We start from the raw sequence: 20,904 nt of genomic DNA on the forward strand, positions 1-20,904 counted from the left end.
GGTATTCCAATTTTCTAGGCTAATATCCACTTACTAGTGAGTGTATACCATGATTGATCTTTTGAGACTGGGTTATCTCACTTAGTATGATGTTCTCCAACTCCATCCATTTGTCTAAGAATTTCATGACTTCATTGTTTCTAATGGCTGAATAGTACTCCATTGTGTGTGTGTGTGTGTGTGTGTGTGTGTGTGTGTGTGTGTGTGTGTATACCACATTTTTTGCATCCATTCTTCCGTTGAGGAATACCTGGGTTCGTGCCAGCTTCTGGCTATTATAAATAGGGCTGCTATGAACATAGTGGAACATGTATCCTTATTACATGCTGGGGAATCCTATGGGTATATGCCCAGGAGTGGTATAGCCGGATCCTCCTGAAGTAACATGCCCAGTTTTCTGAGGAAATGCCAGACTGATTTCTAGAGTGGTTGTACCAGTTTGCAACCCCACCAGCAGTGGAGGAGTGTTCCTCTTTCTCCACATCCTCGCCAACACCTAAACTTGAAGCAATCCCATTAAAATTGGGGACTAGACAGGGCTGCCCCCTTTCTCCTTATCTTTTCAATATTGTACTTGAGGTACTAGCTCAGGCAATTAGACAACATAAGGAGGTCAAAGGGATACAAGGGGAAAGGAAGAAGGCAAACTATCATTATTTGCAGATGATATGATAGTCTACCTAAGTGACCCAAAAAACTCCATTAGAGAACTCCTACAGCTGATGAACAGCTTCAGAAAAGTGGCAGGTTATAAAATCAACTCAAGCAAATCAGTAGCCTTCCTATACTCAAAGGATAAGCAGGCTGAGAAAGAAATTAGGGAAATGACACCCTTCACAATAGCCACAAACAGTATAAAGTACCTTGGGGTGACTCTTACCAAACATGTGAAAGATCTATATAACAAAAACTTCAAGACTCTGAAGAAGGAAATAGAAGAAGACCTCAAAAACTGGAAAAATCTCCCATGCTCAAGCATCGGCAGGATTAATATAGTTAAAATGGCCATTTTGCCAAAAGCAATATACAGATTCAACGCAATACCCATCAAAATCCCAATTCAGTTCTTCATAGAGTTAGAAAGAGCAATTCTCAAATTCATCTGGAATAACAAAAAAACCAGGATAGCTAAAACTATTCTCAACAACAACAACAAAAAAATTCTGAGGGAATCAGTATCCCTGACCTCAAGCAATACTACAGAGCAATAGTGTTAAAAACTGCATGGTATTGGTACAGTGACAGGCAGGCAGATCAATGGAACAGGATTGAAGATCCAGAAATGAACCCACACACCTATGGCCACTTGATCCTCGATAAAGGAGCTAAAAACATCCAATGGAAAAAGACAGCTTTTTCAACAAATGGTGCTCGTTCAGCTGGAGGTCAGCATGCAGAAGAATGCAAATTCATCCATCCTTATCTCCTTGTACTAAGCTCAACTCCAAATAGATCAAGGACCTCCACATAAAGCCAGACACTCTGAAGCTAATAGAAAAGAAACTGGGATAGACCCTTGAGGACATCGGTACAGGGGGAAAGTTTCTGAACAGAACACCAATGGTGTATGCTCTAAGATCAAGAATTGACAAATGGGACCTCATAAAACTACAAAGTTTCTGTAAGGCAAAGGACACCTTCAAAAGGACAAATCAGCAACCAACAAATTGGGAAAAGATCTTCACCAACCCTACATCAGATTGAGGGCTAAAATCCAATATATACAAAGAACTCAAGAAGTTAGACCCCAGAAAACCAAATAACCCTATTAAAAATGGAGTACAGAGCTAAACAAAGAATTTTCACCTGAAGAACTTCGGATGGCTGAGAAGCATCTTAAAAAATGCTCAACTTCATTAGTCATCAGGGAAATGCAAATCAAAACAACCCTGAGATTTCACCTTACACCAGTCAGAATGGCTAAAATTAAAAACTCAGGAGACAGCAGGTGTTGGCGAGGATGTGGAGAAAGAGGAACACTCCTCCACTGCTGGTGGGGTTGCAAACTGGTACAACCACTCTGGAAATCAGTCTGGCGGTTCCTCAGAAAACTGGGCACCTCACTTACAAAAGATCCTGCTATACCACTCCTGGGCATATACCCAGAGGATTCCCCAGCATGTAATAAGGATATATGCTCCACTATGTTCATAGCAGCCCTATTTATAATAGCCAGAAGCTGGAAAGAACTCAGGTATCCCTCAACAGAAGAATGGATGAAAAAAATGTGGTGTATATACACAATGGAGTACTATCCAGCCATTAGAAACAATGAATTCATGAAATTCTTAGGCAAATGGATGGAGCTAGAGAACATCATACTAAGTGAGGTAACCCAGTTTCAAAAGATCAATCATGGTATGCACTCACTAATAAGTGGATATTAGCCTGGAAAACTGGAATACCCAAAACATAATCCACACATCAAATGAGGTACAACAAGAACAGAGGAGTGGCCCCTGGTTCTGGAAAGACTCAGTGTAGCAGTATAAGGCAAAACCAGAACAGGTAAGTGGGAAGGGGTGGGTTGGAGAACAGGGGGAGGGAAGGGGGCTTATGTAACTTTTGGGGAGTGGGGGGCTAGAAGGGGGTAAATCATTTGAAATGTAAATAAAAAATATATCGAATAAAAAAATTTTAAAAAAAGGCTCAACTTCATTAGTCATTAGGGAAATGCAAATCAAAACAACCCTGAGATTTTACCTTATACCAGTCAGAATGGCTAAGATCTGATGCCCTCTTAATGTAGCAGATTTTTGTCTTATCATGTCTTTAAATTTTATTGAATTTTAATTCTTGTACATATATACCTGATTTCGTTTAATGAATATTGTATAAACTGAAGCCTACATAAAATATGCTAAACCAATCTTTTTACAGAAAAAAACCAAAGCTTTTTACAGAAAAAAAAAGCCTACATAAAATATGTTAAACCAATCTTTTTACAGAAAAAAACCAAAGCTTTTTTACAGAAAAAAAAGCTAATCCAACTAATAGCACTTTAAGGTCTGTGTACATCAGACACTGGGAGTCAGGTTGTGTTTTATGTACTTTAACCAGCTGACTAACTTTCCTATTATAAAGGACCTTCTATGAAACTTACTACCTATATATCACTTACCTATATATCACTCTACATGGTAGAACTTATATTTATCCTGGTGTTAGCCCAAAGTTAGTAATTGTAAATATCAACTATCACTACTAACAAGATATGCTGTTTCTTTAACTGCTAGTAACTGAAATATATATTTCCATGTAAACTGTTAAGGCGTCATATTTCAGGGGTGTAAATAATTGAAATAATAACCTAATTCTTGTCCAACTATTCCTTCACGGGGATTAGGATATCCTAGAGAAAGAAAAAAAGAAAGAGAAATTAATTAAGTAAAATAAAACAAAAAGAAATAAAAGTCAAACATCCTTTAAGTTCCTAAGTTTATTTTTCACCCATCTATAAAAGCTCCTAAACTTTCATTTTCCTTATATATCTCATTAATATTTCTTATTTTGAGTAGCATCGTATAATCCTACATTTTCATGTTTTCATTATCACCTTTCTTCCTGCCCACTAACATTCCCTATAGTGATGTTATATGGTGGTAAACACAGTTCCTTTTTAATATACTCTCAAAATTAGTCTGTATATTTCATGATGTTCTACTTAAAATTAAAGATACTGAGTAGGCTTGATAAATATTTTAGTTATTAACTTGAAATAAAAGAAAAATTCTCAGCAAAATAAATCCCATGTAAGAAAAGCCCACAGTTAATTTTTATCAATAATGAAAAACTGAAAACTTTCCCTCTAAAATCAGGAACAAGATTGGGTACCATTGTTTGCCACTTATAGTCAATATGGTATTGAAATCTAACCAAAGCAATTAGATAAGAAAGACAAAAGAAAATGATTACAAGTTAGAAAAGAATACATAAAATATATGTTTAAAAATTACATGATATTGTGCTGTTGGAGTTGAATATAGGCCTAAACATAGTAGCCTATCACTGTGCTTTGCTACAGTCTGAGCCATGACATGTGCTTTTGTGTAGACAGTCTTCCATAAAACTAATGAGTCCAGCAAAGCTGCAGAACACAAAATCAACACACAAAGAATAATGACTACTATGAAAAGGAAATGATGACAACTATATTTGAAATAACATTTAATACACTGAATATAATAGAAGAAAAGTGGGGAGAGGTCTTGAACACATAGGCACAGGGGAAAAGTTCCTGAGCAAAACAATGACATAGGCACAGGGGGAAAGTTCCTGAGCAGAACAACATGGCTCCAGCTGCATATGTAGCAGAGGATGGCCTTGTCAGGCATCAATGGGAGAAGAGATCCTTGGTCCTCTGAAGGCTTGATTGATGCCCCCATTGTAGGGGAATCGAGGGCAGGGAGGCAGGAGTGGGTGGTTAGATGGAGGAATAGTCTCATAGAAGCAAGGGGAGAGGAAGGGGATGTAAAAAAAAAAAAAGGAAGGAAGGAAGCAAGGGAAAATACCAGGATAAGACACACTCCTAAAAAAGAAAAAATGAAAAAGAAATAGCATTTAAAAAGGTAAAATCTAAAAATAATCCCAAGGCAGTAAAATCTAGAAACCTTTGCTGTAAAAGATTAAAGAGATATACACATGGAAACTCATGGTTGTGCTTTGCATACAAAGCATCCCCAAAGAGCTCATGTGTTGAAAACTTGGTACTCAACTGATAGACCCAGTCATTGAAAAATGGTGGCATTTTCTGGACTCTGGTTAAGTTAATAGAGTCCATTGCAAGATATATAACTTGATGGTAGCATAAGTAAGTGGTAGCAACTAGGAATTGGGCCCTGCTGGAGGATATAGGCATGCCTCAGAAGGCTATTCATGGTCTGTTTCTCTGTCTCTAGCTGTTAGAAGATGAACAGACTCCTCTGCCACACACTCCCATCTCTATGTTCTGCCTCACCCTAGATCCACAACAGTGTTGTTAGCAGAACCCCTGAAATGGTGAAAATATATCATTTTTCCTTTTAAATTGTTTCTCATAGTGTTTTGCATTAACAATAACAACAAAAACCTAATATAGATATTCTCTGTTTTCTAGACAAAAGATATTTACTTATTTAATACTTATAAAATAATTTAATACTCAAAGCAGTTTACAGAGTCAATGTAACCTCTATTAAAATTGTGATGATGCTTTCTTCAGAAGTAGAAAAATCTTTCCTAAATCAGTATAAAATCTGAACAACACAAAGTTGAGAGAATTCATACTTCTTGGTTTCAAAATATACTAAGATATATTAATTAAAGCAGTATGGTATTGAGATAAAGAAAGGCATTACAGACCCAAGGAATGGAATAGAGCTCAAAAATAAACACACATACACATTTAAGGTGATTTTAAAAAAGGATGCACAAGAACAATCACTGGCAGAGGGTAGTCTCTTCACCAGTTGGTGTTGGGAAATTAGATATTTTCAGCTAAAAGAACGAGGCCAAACCTTTAAAATAAAATTATTGATCAAATTATTAAAAATAATGTCTAAAACTATAAAACTTTCAGAAAAAAATATGGGGAAACAATTTGTGATTTTAGGTCTGACTGATATCTTGAGTGTGACACAAAGTATAGGTCACAGTAAGAACAAAGCAGATTAATTGAATTTCATCAAAATGAAAGGTTTTGTGCACTAAAGGACACTAACAGAGTGAAAAAGCGATGTGCAGAATGAGAGGAAATATTTGTAAATTGCATACTTGATAAGCTATTTGTAGAATATAAAAAGTACTCTTAAAACTTACAAACAGCATACCAAAATTGAAAAGCCCAAGGACTTGAATAGATATTTCTCAAAAGAAGATACATAGATGACCAACAAGCCCATGGTAAGATGCTCAATACTTCACTAATATTAGGGAAATGAAAATAAAACTAATCATATCTAACTTGGCACTATGACTTGAATGTTAGTTTTCTTCAAAACTCATGCAGAAATTCCTGCCAACATAAGGGTACTGATAAATGGATATTAGCCCAAAGTTCTGAATACCCAAGATTCAATTCACAGACCATATAAAACCTAAGAAGGAAAACCAAAATATGGATGCTTCCATGCTTTTTAGAGGGGTGAACAAAATACTCACAGGAGGAAATGTGGAAACAAAGTGTGGAGCAGAGACTGAAAGAAAGGCCATCCAGAGTCTGCCCCACCTGGGGATCCATCCCATATACAGCCAGCAAACCCGGACTTTATTGTGGATGCCAGGAAGTGCTTGCTGATGGGAGCCTGATATGGCTGTCTCCTGAGAGGCCCTCTAGAGCCTGACAAAGGCAGAGGCAGAAGCTGGCAGTCAGCCATTGGATTGAGCTTGGGAGTCCCCATTGGAGGAGTTGGAGAAAGGACTGAAGGAGCTGAGGGGTTTTGCAGTCCCATGGAGGGAGCAACAGTGTCAACAGGCCAGACCCCCGGAGCTCCCAGGGACTGGACCACCAACCAAAGAGTACACATGGAGGGACTCCTGTCTCTGGCCACATATGTGACAGAGGATGGCCTTGTTAGACATCAGTGGGAGGAAAGGCCCTTGGACCTGAGGGTGTTAGATGCCCCATTGTATTGTGGGAATGCCAGGGCCAGAGGATGGGAGTGGGTGGGTGGGTGGGGGAGCACACTCATAGAGGCAGGGGCAGGGGAGGTGGGATAAGGGGTTTCAGAAGGGGAGACCTGGAAAGGGGAAAACATTTGAAAAGTAAATAAAGACAATATCCTATTTAAAAAAAAAAAAGGAAAGTTACATAGATTGCAAAATAGTTTTAAAAGGATTTAGCTATATGAAGTAAGTAAGACACAAGAGGACAAATGCTGTATGATCTAGTTGTAGGAAGTACTTAGAACAGACAACATAAGTGGAAACAAGGAGAGCAGTGTTTGAGCAGGTGCTGGGAGCCAGAGGAAAGGGAAGTCATTGTTTAACAGTGGAAATTTCAGTTAAGGATAATGAAGGGGAATTGGGTTCGCCAGAATGTCGGTGTGTGTAATGCCAAAGAATTGTCTAGTTACCTTGTAAAATTAACAGAGTGATCTATAAATTTTTAAAAACTGTCAAATATTAAAGAAAAGGGTACTGTAGTTTAAAAAAAGACAAATCCGACACAGGAATGACTAGAGTTCAAAGGAGAAAGAGGGCCATAACATCTGTGACTTTATGTACAATGGAAAGGGGACAAGCTGTCTTCTCCCAGCTAAAGAAGTTTTGCTTACAGTTCACCTACAACAGCCCTTCTTAGTCTCCAAATGGGAATGAGGGAGGGAAGAACCCTGTTACCTCTCCCTGCAGACATCAGCATGTGTTTCAAATGTACCAACAATTCTGTACAACAAACTCAGATATATGTCTGAGATTACGTAATTCCTGCCAGAGAAACATCAAAAGCTTTTTTATTTAAAATTTTATTTTTATTTCCTAATTCATGTGTCTCTATATGCACATGTGTGTGTGTTTGTGTGTGTGCATGTGTATGCCATGTATATCAAGGTATCTGAGAAGGCCAGAAGAGAGTGTCATTTCTCCTAAAGTTGGAGTTACAGGTGGTTGTGAGCCACTCTACATGGGTACTGAGAATCAAACCAGGGTCCTGAACAAGAACAAGAATTGCTTTTAACCACTGAATTATCTCTCCATCCCAATCCTTACCTAAAGCTTTTTATGTAACATACAACTTATAGGCATTGGTGGAACAATTAATATATAATCACCCAATCATATAAAACTTCTGGATACACATGACCACTAGAATAGTAAAGTATGATATGTAATATGCAACAATTATGAGACTAAATCTAAATAAACCCCAATCTAAGACATTAAGTGGAAGGAAAAAATCAAAGGAAAATATGCAGTTTGATATAAGTTTTTCTTAAAAAAAAAAAAAGAAAGAAAGAAAAAATGGACTGAGGAGATAGCTTAGGGGTTAAACGCTTGATACATAAGAGCAATGATCTGAGGTTTTGATCCCCAGAAACCTACATAGTCAGTCTACCTGCATTTGTAGCTTTTTATTTAAAAAAGCTTCAAGGAGAAGTAAGAGGGTTCCTCCTTCCCTCATTCCCATTTGGAGACTAAGAAGGGCTGATGTAGGTGAAATGTAAGCAGGGCTTCTTTACTTTGGAGGCTAGCTGTATTTGTGAGCTCTGAGTTTGGCAGAGACGTCCTGTCACAGTGAATAAGGTGGAAGAGAAATAGAAAATGATTCCCAGCATCAACTTTGGACTTCCCCAAGCACTTGCATATACCCACATTTGCATCCACATACATGCAAAAAACAGACAAACCACACACACACACACACACACACACACACTCACCACATAAAATAATGAGGAAAAAGGAAAGAAAAAATAAGATAAGGTTGATGTACAAAAAGAAATAAAACACTACCTAAAAATAGTAGTAGTAATTAACTTTGACAACATTATTTATATAATTTAAATGTAGCTGGGTGGTGGTGGTGCACGCCTGTAATCCTAGCACTCTGGGAGGCAGAGGCAGGCGGATTTCTGAGTTCGAGGCCAGCCTGGTCTACAGAGTGAGTTCCAGGACAGAGAAACCCTGTCTCGAAAAAAAACAAAAATCAAAAGAAAAAAAAAATCCTTGCTCCACTTTGTGTTGTTCTTACCAGCAAATGTCTCAGTTCCAACCACTCCATCTCTTTGCCAGTACCTGGTACTTCTCTCTCTCTCTCTCTCTCTCTCTCTCTCTGTGTGTGTGTGTGTGTGTGTGTGTGTGTGTGTGTCTAGTATCTCAAGGTGTATTCAGGGACAGTTTTACTCTCTTCACCTTTTATTTCTCATAGCTTACTGTTCTGGGCAGGCCTTCCAGTACAGTGCTGCACAGAATGGTGAGAGTAGATTTTATTTAGCTAGATCCTTTCTTAATTAGAAAAAAAAATGAGTATTTTATATAATGTTGACTATAGGATTTTTGTAGGACATTGTTTATCAATGAAGGGATAAATATTTTCTCCTAGTTTGCTGAGTCTTATTATGAAAAGATAATTCTGCCAAATACTCCTGTTTAGTTTTTGTAGTTGTTGGTCTTTTTCATCTAATAAAATGATTATATAGAGAGTTAAGGAATATATATAACTCTTGATAGTGAATTGCACTGATTACCTTTTTATTGAAGCAGACTTGTAACCCTGCTAGCTACACCAGCAAGTCCTACTTGGTCATGAGACACTTCTCTTTCTATGCATAATAGGTTTGATCTTCTCATGTCTTATTGGGCATTTTAGTGTTGTATTTTAAGGATACTGCTGCTAATTTTATTATACTATTTATAATTTTTGGTCTCAGGAAAGTGCTGTTAACTACAATTTTATTTCTCTAGAGATAAGAACTGTTTAAGTTATCTTTATTTCCAGTGAAGTTGGTATATTGTCTTTGAGAAATGTCAGTTTCATTTAAGTTGTCAAACTGATGGCCATGAAACTGTGTGTAATATTCCCTTATCATCTTTAAATGTCTGAAGTATCTTTAGTGATGTACTCCTTTTAATTCTTAATATTGCTTCACACACACACAGACACACACACAGACACACACACAGACACACACACACAGACACACACACACACAGACACACACACACAGACACACACACATACACACACACACAGACACAGACACACACACACACACACACAGAGACACACACACACACAGACACACACACACAGACACACACACACACATACACACACACAGACACACACACACACAGACACACACACACACAGACACACACACACACACAGACACACACACACACAGACACACACACACAGACACACACACACACAGACACACACACACTAGTCTGATTATAGGTTTAACTACTTTATCCATCTTCTCTATTCTCTAAAACTTAGATGTTGGTTTCAGTTACTTTTCTTGTTCCCTTCTCCTTCTTGTTTCATTGATATCTGCCTATTTTTTTTTTTATCACTTTCTTGCAACTTGCTATTCAGGTTTAATTTGCTCTTTAGATATTACAATGGAAGGCTAGGAATAGGTTCCTAGGTCCCTGGTTTACAATTTTTCTTTTCATAAAGCAAACATATTGTGCTAGGAATTTCAGGTGAACCCTGGCAGATTTTGACATTGAGACATTTTTATTTTTATGGATTTCACATACTTCCCAATTCTTCTTCTGACTTCTTTACCAACAGATTATTTAGAAGTATCTTGTATAATTTTCAATTTTTGTGGGTTTCTTTGCTGATTTCTTCTTTCATTTCTTGAGGTTAGATAATATACTTTCAGTTACTTGATTTTTATATTTGTTAACAATTCTATTAGTCATCAGGCATAGTGACATACACCTTTAATTCCGGCACTTGAGAGGCAGAAGTAGGAGGATCTCTATCAATTCTAGGCTAACCAGGGTTACATGGTAAGACCTTATATCAAAATAACAAAAACCATCAAAACGAAACAAAAACGTCTTAGCACATAGACTGTTATTTACCTTACAGGTATGGATGAATAAACATTTGCTATGATTCAGTGCTATCTCTCTTTCAAGAGAAAAACCAAGTGTCTCCATGTTTTCAGTAACTCTTCAGACTCTTAAACATTTTAGAATTAAAACAAAACAATATAAAACCCAAATATTTTTGTCCAGATTTTACAATTCTTTCAGAGAGAGGACTGCTGATTATAATCCACTCTGCCATTGCCTGTAGCTAGTCTGTTCCATCTTCCTGTAACACATGAGAACACTTTTTTATCAGTGTTATTTAGCCAGTATATATTGTGGTTTTGGTTCTTTCAAACAGAAATATCCTATTTCATGGCTATGGGTAGTAGCTCACATGCCAGAAAATGAGAACACCATAACTAAAATTATTTTTTTATTTAACTTGAAAGCTATGAAATTAAATTAGAACATAGTTTCATAAGAGGAGGAAGTACATATGCTTACTATGTTTCCTTTTAGGTAAAACTATTTACGAATGAAGAAAAGATTATTACCTTTACACTCTGGAGGGTTGTTACTACAGGTGTTATAGTCAGCACAGAATAGCATGCTTGTTCCAACAAGGGAAAACTTATCTGGCCCTGGGTTAGGATCACAACTGTAAATTACTGCTTCATGGTATTTGAATACATTTATATCTGTAAAGGTGTGTGTTCCATTTTTTATTTTTTGAGGTGGTAAACAATAAACCTCTTTATAAAAAGGAAAAGAGGGAAATAAAAGTTAAAAGTTAAAAGTCTTTACTCACTACAGTCTTAGAAAGCTCTATAAATTATTGTAAACAAATTCTTCAATACATGATTGCTGTTATTTATGGCCTCAATTTTAATCTAGAAGATAGTTTCCATGATAAAATCCATCACCCCAAGTTTAAACCTCTAAGAAATGATCTTTTAGGACAAATACTCATTTTCCTAAGGGAAAACAAAGAGTTTGTGAGACCATGCTGAATTTTGTGCTACTTTATAGAAAAGATGATGATCAGCTGATGAAAAACTGTAATGTAAAAAATTAAACTGAATACTGATAAGAAATGTGTTTTAAGAGACAGCTACATTCATTCACTAGGCTAGTGGCTTACAATCATACTAAGATATCATCATTTATTATTTTCATCCTCACAGTACAATAAGCTTTCACAGAAGCTACAAATTTTGATAATCAAGAGAATTAACCCCCAAAGTCTTTCTTTAAGCCAAATATTGAAGAGATTACAAAACCGTAAAGCAGTATCCCTAGCCTCACTTTCTGAAATTTCAATTCAAAACATTTTATTGAGTTTACTGTCCTTAAAAAGAAATAATTATTTTAAAACATCTCCAGCATGATTAATATCAATAGATATAGCAACAGGGAAAAGGTTTTTGGGTACTTATCAATCTAAAATCATAATAGGGTCCTCATGCCAAAAGGTTGAGAACTCATAGTCTAAATTTTAAAAAGAAAATTTACTTACTTTCACAACTTGGAGGATGGCCATTCCAGTATGCACCATCACTTTTAAGCACACAGTGTAGAACTGACATACCAGCTAAGTAATAACTAGATGAGCAAAGAAAAAGTTAGTATTTTCTTTGGTAGCTGGTAAGATATACTCAATAATGAAGGACAGTTTTAAATTGTTTTCCCCTTAATGTAGTAGTTTGAGTGATAGGTTTGTTTAAGGTATAATGAAAATATTAGACAAATTGAAATAAACTCTAATCAGATGAAGTTTGTCTGTGAGCACACACTGTAGTCTAGGGACATCTGATATGACCTGGCATCTTTGCTATCACCTACAGTCATGTAACTATGCTTCTGCATCTTTGCTCACCCATTCTGCTCTGGGAGGATGAAGCAGAGGAGAAACGATTCCTTAGGAAGGTCTATCTGGGCTCCAGCCCTAGCTTCATGACTGCCGACTACTTAATCTTTGGCAAAACGTTTAAAGTTTCTCTTGTTCCTCAACTAAAAACGTACAAATAGCTAGGTGTGGTGGCATACAAGTTTAATCCCAGAACCCAGGAGGTAGAGGCATGCATGTTTCTGTGAGTTCAAAGCCAATTTACTCTACACAGCAAGCTCCAGGCCTACATAGTGAGACCTCTCATAAAAAACAAGCAAACAAAAATAAATCAAAGGTTTCATAGTATTGTCAAGAGAATTAGATAAATTAGAGTCTGGCCCACAGCAAGTAGAAATAATGTTATCTCTTACTAATTTTATGATCATAATGTCTTCCTAGAAACAACTCAGGATTAATCCTATCAAGTGTTTCCAAGATTTAAATGCACCCTCATGTCACCATCATAAAGTATTCTTATCTGATATTCTTTGTTATTTTGCTCAATAGCTTTTGTATCTACTGGGTTTATCAACAAGATTACAGTGTCTTTGAGAAAGATTTATGGCCATAATGTTTGGTTGCCTAAATGTGCCTAGAAAATTTCCTCCACATAGCTTTAAATGAATGTGTTTTTATGTGAGAGTTAAAAAATTATCAATGAAACTCCATTTACAATTACAGCCTACCTTCCCTGAGATTCATAATTACTTCTGAGGGAGTCCTAGGGAATAAAGACTGTTATTTGGTGGCTAATACCTCCTTTTGAGACACTTCAGATTAAGTAGCAGTCTAGAAAATAATGTTTTCCAACTGAAATATCCTGTCACATGGTTGTTAAGATGAGTCATCTTAATTTTTGACTTGTTAATACCTTCCAGAATTCTCCTTTGGTTAACAATTCTACCTCAATTTCATGATAGCCCTACTTGAACCTTGAGTTGGCAGTAGATATCCTTGAAGGATAAGGTCACCATAATTACCCACCCTCTTTGGATCTGTATCCCAGACTGGCCTGGAACTCACTGTATGACACAGACTGCCCTCAAATTCATGGAGATCCATCTGTCTCATCCTCCTGAGTTCTGGAATTACAAGTATGAATCATTACCCCTGGAAAATTTTCCCATTCTTAATGTTTATCATAGACTTATTATTAGATACATCAAGTATTATACAGATGTATATTCAATTCATTTATTAAATATCACTCCTATGTCCATAAAGTACCCAAATATTGTTTGGCTAGGAGCACAACTTGTCATATAGAAGCAAAATTAAAGCATATTTATTTGAATGCTTAAAAAGGGAAATAAAACAATGGAATCATGAACATTTACCTTATTTCCCATAAGGAGCAACTTACCCTTCCATACAAGTAAATTTAACTCGAGCACCCCATGAAAATCTGCCATCTATGTAGTGTACTTTGCCAAATGAAGGGTTCTGTAACATAATACACTGAACTTCTAGAAAAAATAATAATAGAAAAATTTAATCCAGCTCCAATGCCAGTTGACTTGAATTAAAGTCAAAATCACATACGGCTCTTTTGGGTTTGTGGATTATTTAATGATTACATTATAAGAGTATAGTAGTTTGAATAAGATGCCCTCCATAAGGGCATTTGAATAGTGGATCCCTAGTTGGTGGCTGTGTGAGGAAGATTAGGAAGTGTAGCCTTGCTGGAGGAAGAATGTCACTGGAATGGGGTGTGCTTTGAAGTTTCAAAAGATTTGTTCGATTACCAGTATTCTTACTGATCCTGCTTGCCATTCTGAGATGTGAGCTCTCAGCTCTTTCTGCGACCATGTCTTGATAACCATTTTGGATCTAATCCCTGGGACCACAAACCCAACTAAACCTGGTCATGCGATTGATCTCAGTGTCAAGAAAGCAACTAACACAAAGGGCAAGCACAAGAGTAGCAATTAGGAAAGCAACTAAATGATAAGAAAAAAAAAGATTCCCTATAAATTTCTCAAAACCTGAGGGGGGGGAAATCATCAAAGCTTTTTTTACATATAGCAAACTGATCCCTGCAATAGGGGTATATGACTCCATTCTAACCTGTCTGAAAGCAATCAAGCAACCAATCAAACAAACAAAAAGTTGAGTTTACTTACTGATACAACCAACATCTGAAATAGGGACCCATGTATGATTTGGCTCACAGGTAGCAATCATCAGGTATGGAGACAGATGAAGGTATCCTTTTTTACACTTATATTCTATTCTTTCTCCAACTGCATAATAGAGTTTAGGTGTACCCTTGAGTTCCATAGCTTCAAATGGTGGTGGTAGTTCACAGGCATCTAGGGACAATAGAGCAAGAACACGAAGATGAAGTGTGAGTACCACTTTTATCAACTGAAAAATGTTATTTTATAGCAGGAAGGACAGAAAAAAGTAGAAATGTTCTCAGCAAGATTCTAAATGATTTGGCCATGCCTTTCTTTACTCAACCAGCAGAAGCAGTGCAAGGATACCGTGACTTGTTCAAAAATAACATCTATTAAATAATACCTATTCAAAAGTAAAACAAAGAGATATGATTCATGGTTTTGGTTTTTAAAAAAAGAAAGATATGAAACCATCATGTTCTTATGACTGTTGTTGGAAGACATGGCTAATGAGACTGTTAAGGACTGTGTCTCATTAATTAGCACTTGTCTAGTACCCAGGACCAAGGCTGAGTGAGTGCTGTAATTTATTCTTTATTTTCTTTAAATCAAAATTCAAATTCTTTATTATTCAGAAAAGTTGTTTTGGTGATATCTGAAAATTGTATTTTCTTTGCTGTTTTTAGTCACACTTTAAAAATTTTTTTATTAGTTTAGCTATAAACATTTCTGTGTTGATGTTTCTCCTATGTCAAAATATTTACACTTTACTAGTTTATTATGGATTCATTCTGCATTACTGCTATAATTAGAAAGTGAACTCCAAATACTGTGGTTTCTATTTTCCCATAAGTACAGTAATAACAGATACCAGAACTTATTTTTCATAGCAATAGTGATAAGGATTCTTTCTTAAAAAATTAGAAATACCAAATACTCAGCACTGTGCTAAACATATCTTTAACTAACTTGTCTTCATGTTCATCATTTAAACAGTGTTCCCCTCTATAAGACAAGAAAACGGAAGTATCACAAGGTGGAGTAACCTCTTTAGGAATGCATCCCAAGTAGGTAGCAGACCAAGTGTCAAACTAGGCAACATGTGTCCAGGCCACAGTGGGCACAACTGCCAATGCAGTGGCCCTTTTCTAGTCCTCATCTGGGACACCCCAAAGCAGATGCCACAGTATCCTGTGTTTAGTCCTCAAGAAATTGCCTTTATAATGCTTGGGGACATTACAACAGCTCTAGTTTAGACTCAAGATTAGGATCAAGTAAGGATCAAGTTGTCTCACACACTGGATAAAAACATCATAGCTTGAACTGCTCCAAATTAGCCACTTGCCTCTCATGATTCTTTAGTACTTTACCTTTCTCTTGTCTCTTTTTTTGGTCAAACTGAGTAACTACTGCTCAGCCATGTCCCACCTGGGAATGTCTTTGATTACATTAATCCTCAGCCCAGTTCCTAGCTATGAATGCTGAGCAACTCTCCTCATTTTTTAGACACCTGTAGGAAACATCTTGTGCTTCAACTCTGGAAGCAGCACACAGTTCCCTTTCTTTGGGCTGTCTCCTATCAGGGTATTTCAGATAGGTCACATGTGACTGTGTTTAATAGCTAAGATGAAATCTTGTCATCATGTGGACACAATGTCCAGCACCAGCTTCTCTCAGGAACATAAGAGTACCACAAAGACATTTGCAAGGATTACATTGTCATGATTTTTATAATGAAAATAGTCATTTTAAAGGTTTATACATTTGGAGAAAGGAGAGGCATATATTTTTTTCTTTTTCTTTCCTTTTTGACTGTTTACTAGTATTTTATAACTCAGCAATTGACCATAAAGACTATTCCCTGAATTGTAGCACACAGGGTGAAGACTGAGATATAAAGTGTATGCATTTACTGATCTTAGCAAAACATAAAATAGGCCTAAGAGAGCAGCCATAACAGGAAACTGCGGCTTTGTTCAAAGAAGCAGTCCCTCTTCTGAAAGAAGGAGATCAGCCTCAAAATGTGACAGATTCTCTTCTGCAATCCTAATGAGCACTGTCCACGTATAAACTGCTTAGTTGTTCCAAAAATGGGACCTTATTCTCTTTTAATTTTCCCTATCTAGCACATTTCCTTTTATGTTTTCCGGGTTTCAATCTATATTTTGCTTTTCAGATTTTATCTTGTTTCCCTTCATTTATGTTATATCCTATTCATTTTATCTTGTTTTCTCTATTTCAAATAACTGCAGAATCTTCTTAAACTTTTATCTCATCCCAAACATTATTCTTCTTAAAAGTCCATTGGTTTCCTATTAAGCTAGTACCTGCCCCTTCTATTCTTTGTGAAGTGGATTTTTAGAGTGAGTGATGAAAAGCAAAGTTCTTTAAAGAACTTCCCTTCTACAAGCAGGAAGAATCTTTTCTGTGTTCCATGCCTTGGCCAAATATACTTAATATATATTTATATATATAATATATAAATTTATAATATATAAATTTATAATAAATAAATTTATAATATATTTAATATATATTTAATATATAATATAGTTTAATATTCTGGTACTTGAGTTTTGTAAGAACACCAAGACAAAAAAAAAAAAAAAAACCAAACATTTGGAGTCACTTGAGTGAAAAAAAGAAAAGATCTCTTGCCTTCATAATCAGAGAGGTAGAGAACAGAAAACCCAGTTTTATAGGTGTGATTGCAAGTTGAAAGATGGGTTAAGCTGGGTTATGTCTACTGAGGATAGTCAGAGGAGGTCTCCCTGGAAGGTAACATTCCAACTAAGTTTGAAGAGAAGATAGTCAAATATGTAATATCAGGATAAGGTTCCATATATAAGGAAGACAGTAACAAACCAGTGGTTTAAAGTGTCAAGAGTTTGGATTGTTGTTTGTCTTGACCCTCAGTCATTTTAAAATCCAGGCAGAGAAGCATGTTCCTTTACTCCAGAGCATGGTTCGAGTCCTTCATGTTAACCTTTGGTTAATATTAGCAAATATTAGCCAGGCAGTGGTGGTGCACACCTTTAATCCCAGGACTTGGGAGGCAGAGGCAGGCAGATTTCTGAGTTCGAGGCCAGCCTGGTCTACAGAATGAGCTCCAGGACAGCCAGGGCTACACAGAGAAACTATCTTGAAAGAAAAAATATTAGCAAATATTTATAGATCAGATACTATGTATCTGCCACTAGGTATCTATCAGCACAATAAAGTGCCTGCCTACATTCCTACACATATATGTCTGTGAGCAATCAACAGAAGAGGATCACAAAACCAAGACTGGTTTGTCACTGCCCCCAAAACATCCATCCTTGGGACCAGCACAGAGTCTGGAACATAGAAGGCAAAAGTTGCTGAATGGATGCTGATAAGGAAAAATACAGAAGTACATACAGACTACATACACACTACATGAACAAGATTATGTATATATCAGCCATAAACACAGAATGCTGCAAAACAGAAGTATTGTTCTTTGGGTAAATTTTATAAAGTAATCATGTGTAGCATTTATTCCATGTAATGAAACACCATCCAAATGTTGGGGGATAAACCTTGAGTTTTACTTCATGAGCTAAGGTGAAAACCAGAGTGTTACTTATACTTCTTGTCTCCGGAGTGATGTTTAGTATGTTCTTTTCTACTGTGATTTATCTGTAAAGGAAGATATCTCAGAGCCATTTGGTAATAGAATCAGACACTGTCTATATTGGCTAAGAATGGACAATAATTCCAAGCATCGAGTAGGGGTGTGAGGAATATGATTAAACACGCTATATGTGTGTGTGTGTGGGGGGGGGGGTTAATCTACTAAAATTCTAAAATGGTAAAGTCAAACAAAATAGCCACTTGTAAACCAACAACTCGGGCAACAAGGAAATTTGACTTAAGATAAAGCGGGCCAAGTGTGACTTTCCTTCCCTGCTAAACCCAGAGTTGTTTACCCAGTGCATAGGCAGTGCAACCTGCTACTGACACAGCAGAGCTCTAGGTGAACATCTACCCCTCCCTCCACTCAGGCTGCCTGCCCCTTAAGTGCTGCCTACTAAGAAAGTCTGCACTTTGGGAATGAGGACTGCATGATCTCCACAGCCATAGAAAAACTCACACATTTGCACAACCCTAGGAGAACTCTACCAGGTCTTTCTGAGCTCCTCCCAGCTTCCCTGCAACATAGCCTCTCTCCTGGATCCTACCAGATAAACCAGACAGCAGAAACAGAAGGGCCTCTGAATAGATGCCCAGGGAGCACCAGAAGAAAGTGTAGCTCTTCCTTCTACGACGGGGATGCGTTGAGACTGGCACAAGAGGCGACGCTGTCATGTTACCAGACTGAAAAGAAAACTGGGTGCCAGCAAGCCAGAGAGCAAGTTTTGAGCTAGGTGAACAGACGCAACAATCCTGAAACTAAACTGTGCTGAGCCGCACAACAGGTGGGCGTGGCCAGGCCGCTCCTGGCAGGATGGTGATTGGTAGTGCTAGCTAGGCCAATCGGCTGGCAGTAAGGCGGGGCCTCAGTTCAAGGGGCTGGGTCATGGGGTTGCGCTCCCTCCAGGAATTTTGGGCTTCTCGACTGTCCCACCTTGCTGTGCTCCTTCCTTACCACTTTTAACTCCTCCCATATGTAGCTGCATTACTCCCAAGTCCTCTGCAGCTTTGCTGCACTCCTCAGCTTGGATGGCACCTCAGCTGCGGAGAGCTCCTCCTTTGTCAGGGTTGTGCTCCTCTCAGGGCTGTTTTCCTACTGAGGCTGCTCGGTTATTCCGCCTTCAGTGGCTCTATAGCTAAGGTGTGCTTACTAGCTGGAGCGGACCTTGCCTCACTTAAACAAGGAGGACACTTTATTCAGGAAGGGTGGAAAGACTTGCTGGCCCTGTGATCATTGCTCCGAACTTGAATAAAGTGCTGGAACCTAAAAACAGAGACCTAAAGCACTATCAGGGGGCTGCTTCAGACTTATCTTTAGCATTAGTCACATCTGATTAGGGCAAATACTTATATTTTCCTCATTTGAATTCTCTTTCAGCCTCATCTCACAATCCTCAAATCTCAAAGGTTTTCCCACTGGGTTCTCAACTTCTAAAGTCACCCCTCCATCCCCAACCCCACCCAACCCATGGCTGCTATAAATGATTGCACAAAACACTTCTCAGTGGCAAGTATTGCAAGCCCACTCCTGAAGTGGAGCTTAGGAATGCTTTCAGTGACAGTGTTGACAGTGAACAACCCAGGATCCTGACAAATGCCTGGAGTCTAGAGTCAAACCTTTGGATGAAGGAGAGGATTCAAATTTGGTGTTTTTCCCCGTTCATAGGAAATATTTTGTTAAACTGTCAAAGAGAAGCAAGGGGGCGGGGGAAGGTGTGTGGACAAAAATAGGGCTCTTCCTGTAAGCTTTTTGAAGAGTAGTAGGACAGTGGGGTGGAGGGACATTATTAAGTAGTAGAGAAGTCAGCTGTTAGGTGTTTTTTGTGTGTCCCAGGAATTATGTTTACATTGTGGTTTTCAGAGGGTAGGTGTAGTGGTTTGAATAGGGATGGTCACCATAGACTCATGTGTTTGATACTTGGTCCATTGGGAGTGGAACTATTAGGAGGTGTGGCTTTGTTGGAAGTTGAAGTGTATCATTAGGGAGTGGGCCTTGAGGTCTCAGAAGCTCAAACTAGTTCTCTGCCTTTTGCCTGTGGATTCAGATGTAGAACTCCCAGCTCCTTCTACTGCACCATGTCTGTCACATGAGGAAGCATGCCACAATGCTTCCTCACATGATGATAATGAACTAAACCTCTGAAAATGTAAGCCATCTCCAATTGTTTTTCTTTCTAAGAGTTGTGTTGGTCATGGTATTTCATCACAGTGATAAAACCTTAATTAAGATAGTGGGATAACAGCTATAGACCAGCCAACCTTTCTGCATAGTGGATCAGGATCTAACTTCTTCTCCAGGAATTCAGGTAAAAAACAAACAAACAAACAAACAAAAGCAAGTACAGAAACAAGGGCTGGTCTCACAAGGACACTTACTTTATCCATTTTTTTGCTTTACATTTGTCCCTGTGCTTTTGTCCTCGTAGTATGTTGTGAATGTACATACCAGTTTGGGTGTATGCACCTGTGCATGCAGGTAAGTGTGCATGCATGAGTGTGAATATGGTTGTAGAGGCCAGGGGTCAATACCTGTTGTCTTCCTTTGTCACTCTCTGTCTTAGGGTTTTATTGCTGTAAAGAGACTCCATGACTATGACAACTCTTATAAAGGAAAATATTTAATTAGGGTTTGCTTATAGTTCAGACATTTAGACCACTATTGTCATGAATGGGATGTATATGATATACAGGGAGACATGGTGCTGGAGAATGAGCTAACAGTTCTGCATCTGGATCCTCAGGCAGAAGAAGAGACTGAGTCACTAG

The 20,904-nt window shown here is 37.7% G+C and overlaps 1 protein-coding gene across 2 annotated transcripts in view; it reads right to left on the bottom strand.

Annotated features, from left to right (window-relative positions):
• The window catches only part of Cd46 (CD46 molecule), a 35,851-nt gene extending 16,979 nt beyond the window's left edge, over window positions 1–18,872 (bottom strand). Inside the window, exons 1-6 of one of the 2 annotated variants that reach the window (XM_052200752.1) lie at window positions 18,687–18,872; window positions 14,485–14,673; window positions 13,725–13,827; window positions 11,990–12,075; window positions 11,028–11,114; window positions 3,311–3,352 (exon numbers count right to left, since the gene is read on the bottom strand). In XM_052200752.1, the coding sequence (XP_052056712.1) occupies window positions 3,311–3,352; window positions 11,028–11,114; window positions 11,990–12,075; window positions 13,725–13,827; window positions 14,485–14,673; window positions 18,687–18,813 (634 nt within the window). In that variant the 5' untranslated portion in view covers window positions 18,814–18,872. The remainder of the gene's footprint in view (window positions 1–3,310; window positions 3,353–11,027; window positions 11,115–11,989; window positions 12,076–13,724; window positions 13,828–14,484; window positions 14,674–18,686) is intronic. The other variant, XM_052200753.1, reaches the window with a different exon arrangement.
• Window positions 18,873–20,904: the final 2,032 nt, after the last annotated feature.

The sequence above is a fragment of the Apodemus sylvaticus genome, chromosome 12, assembly GCF_947179515.1.
Source record: "Apodemus sylvaticus chromosome 12, mApoSyl1.1, whole genome shotgun sequence".
Classification (NCBI taxonomy): domain Eukaryota; kingdom Metazoa; phylum Chordata; class Mammalia; order Rodentia; family Muridae; genus Apodemus; species Apodemus sylvaticus.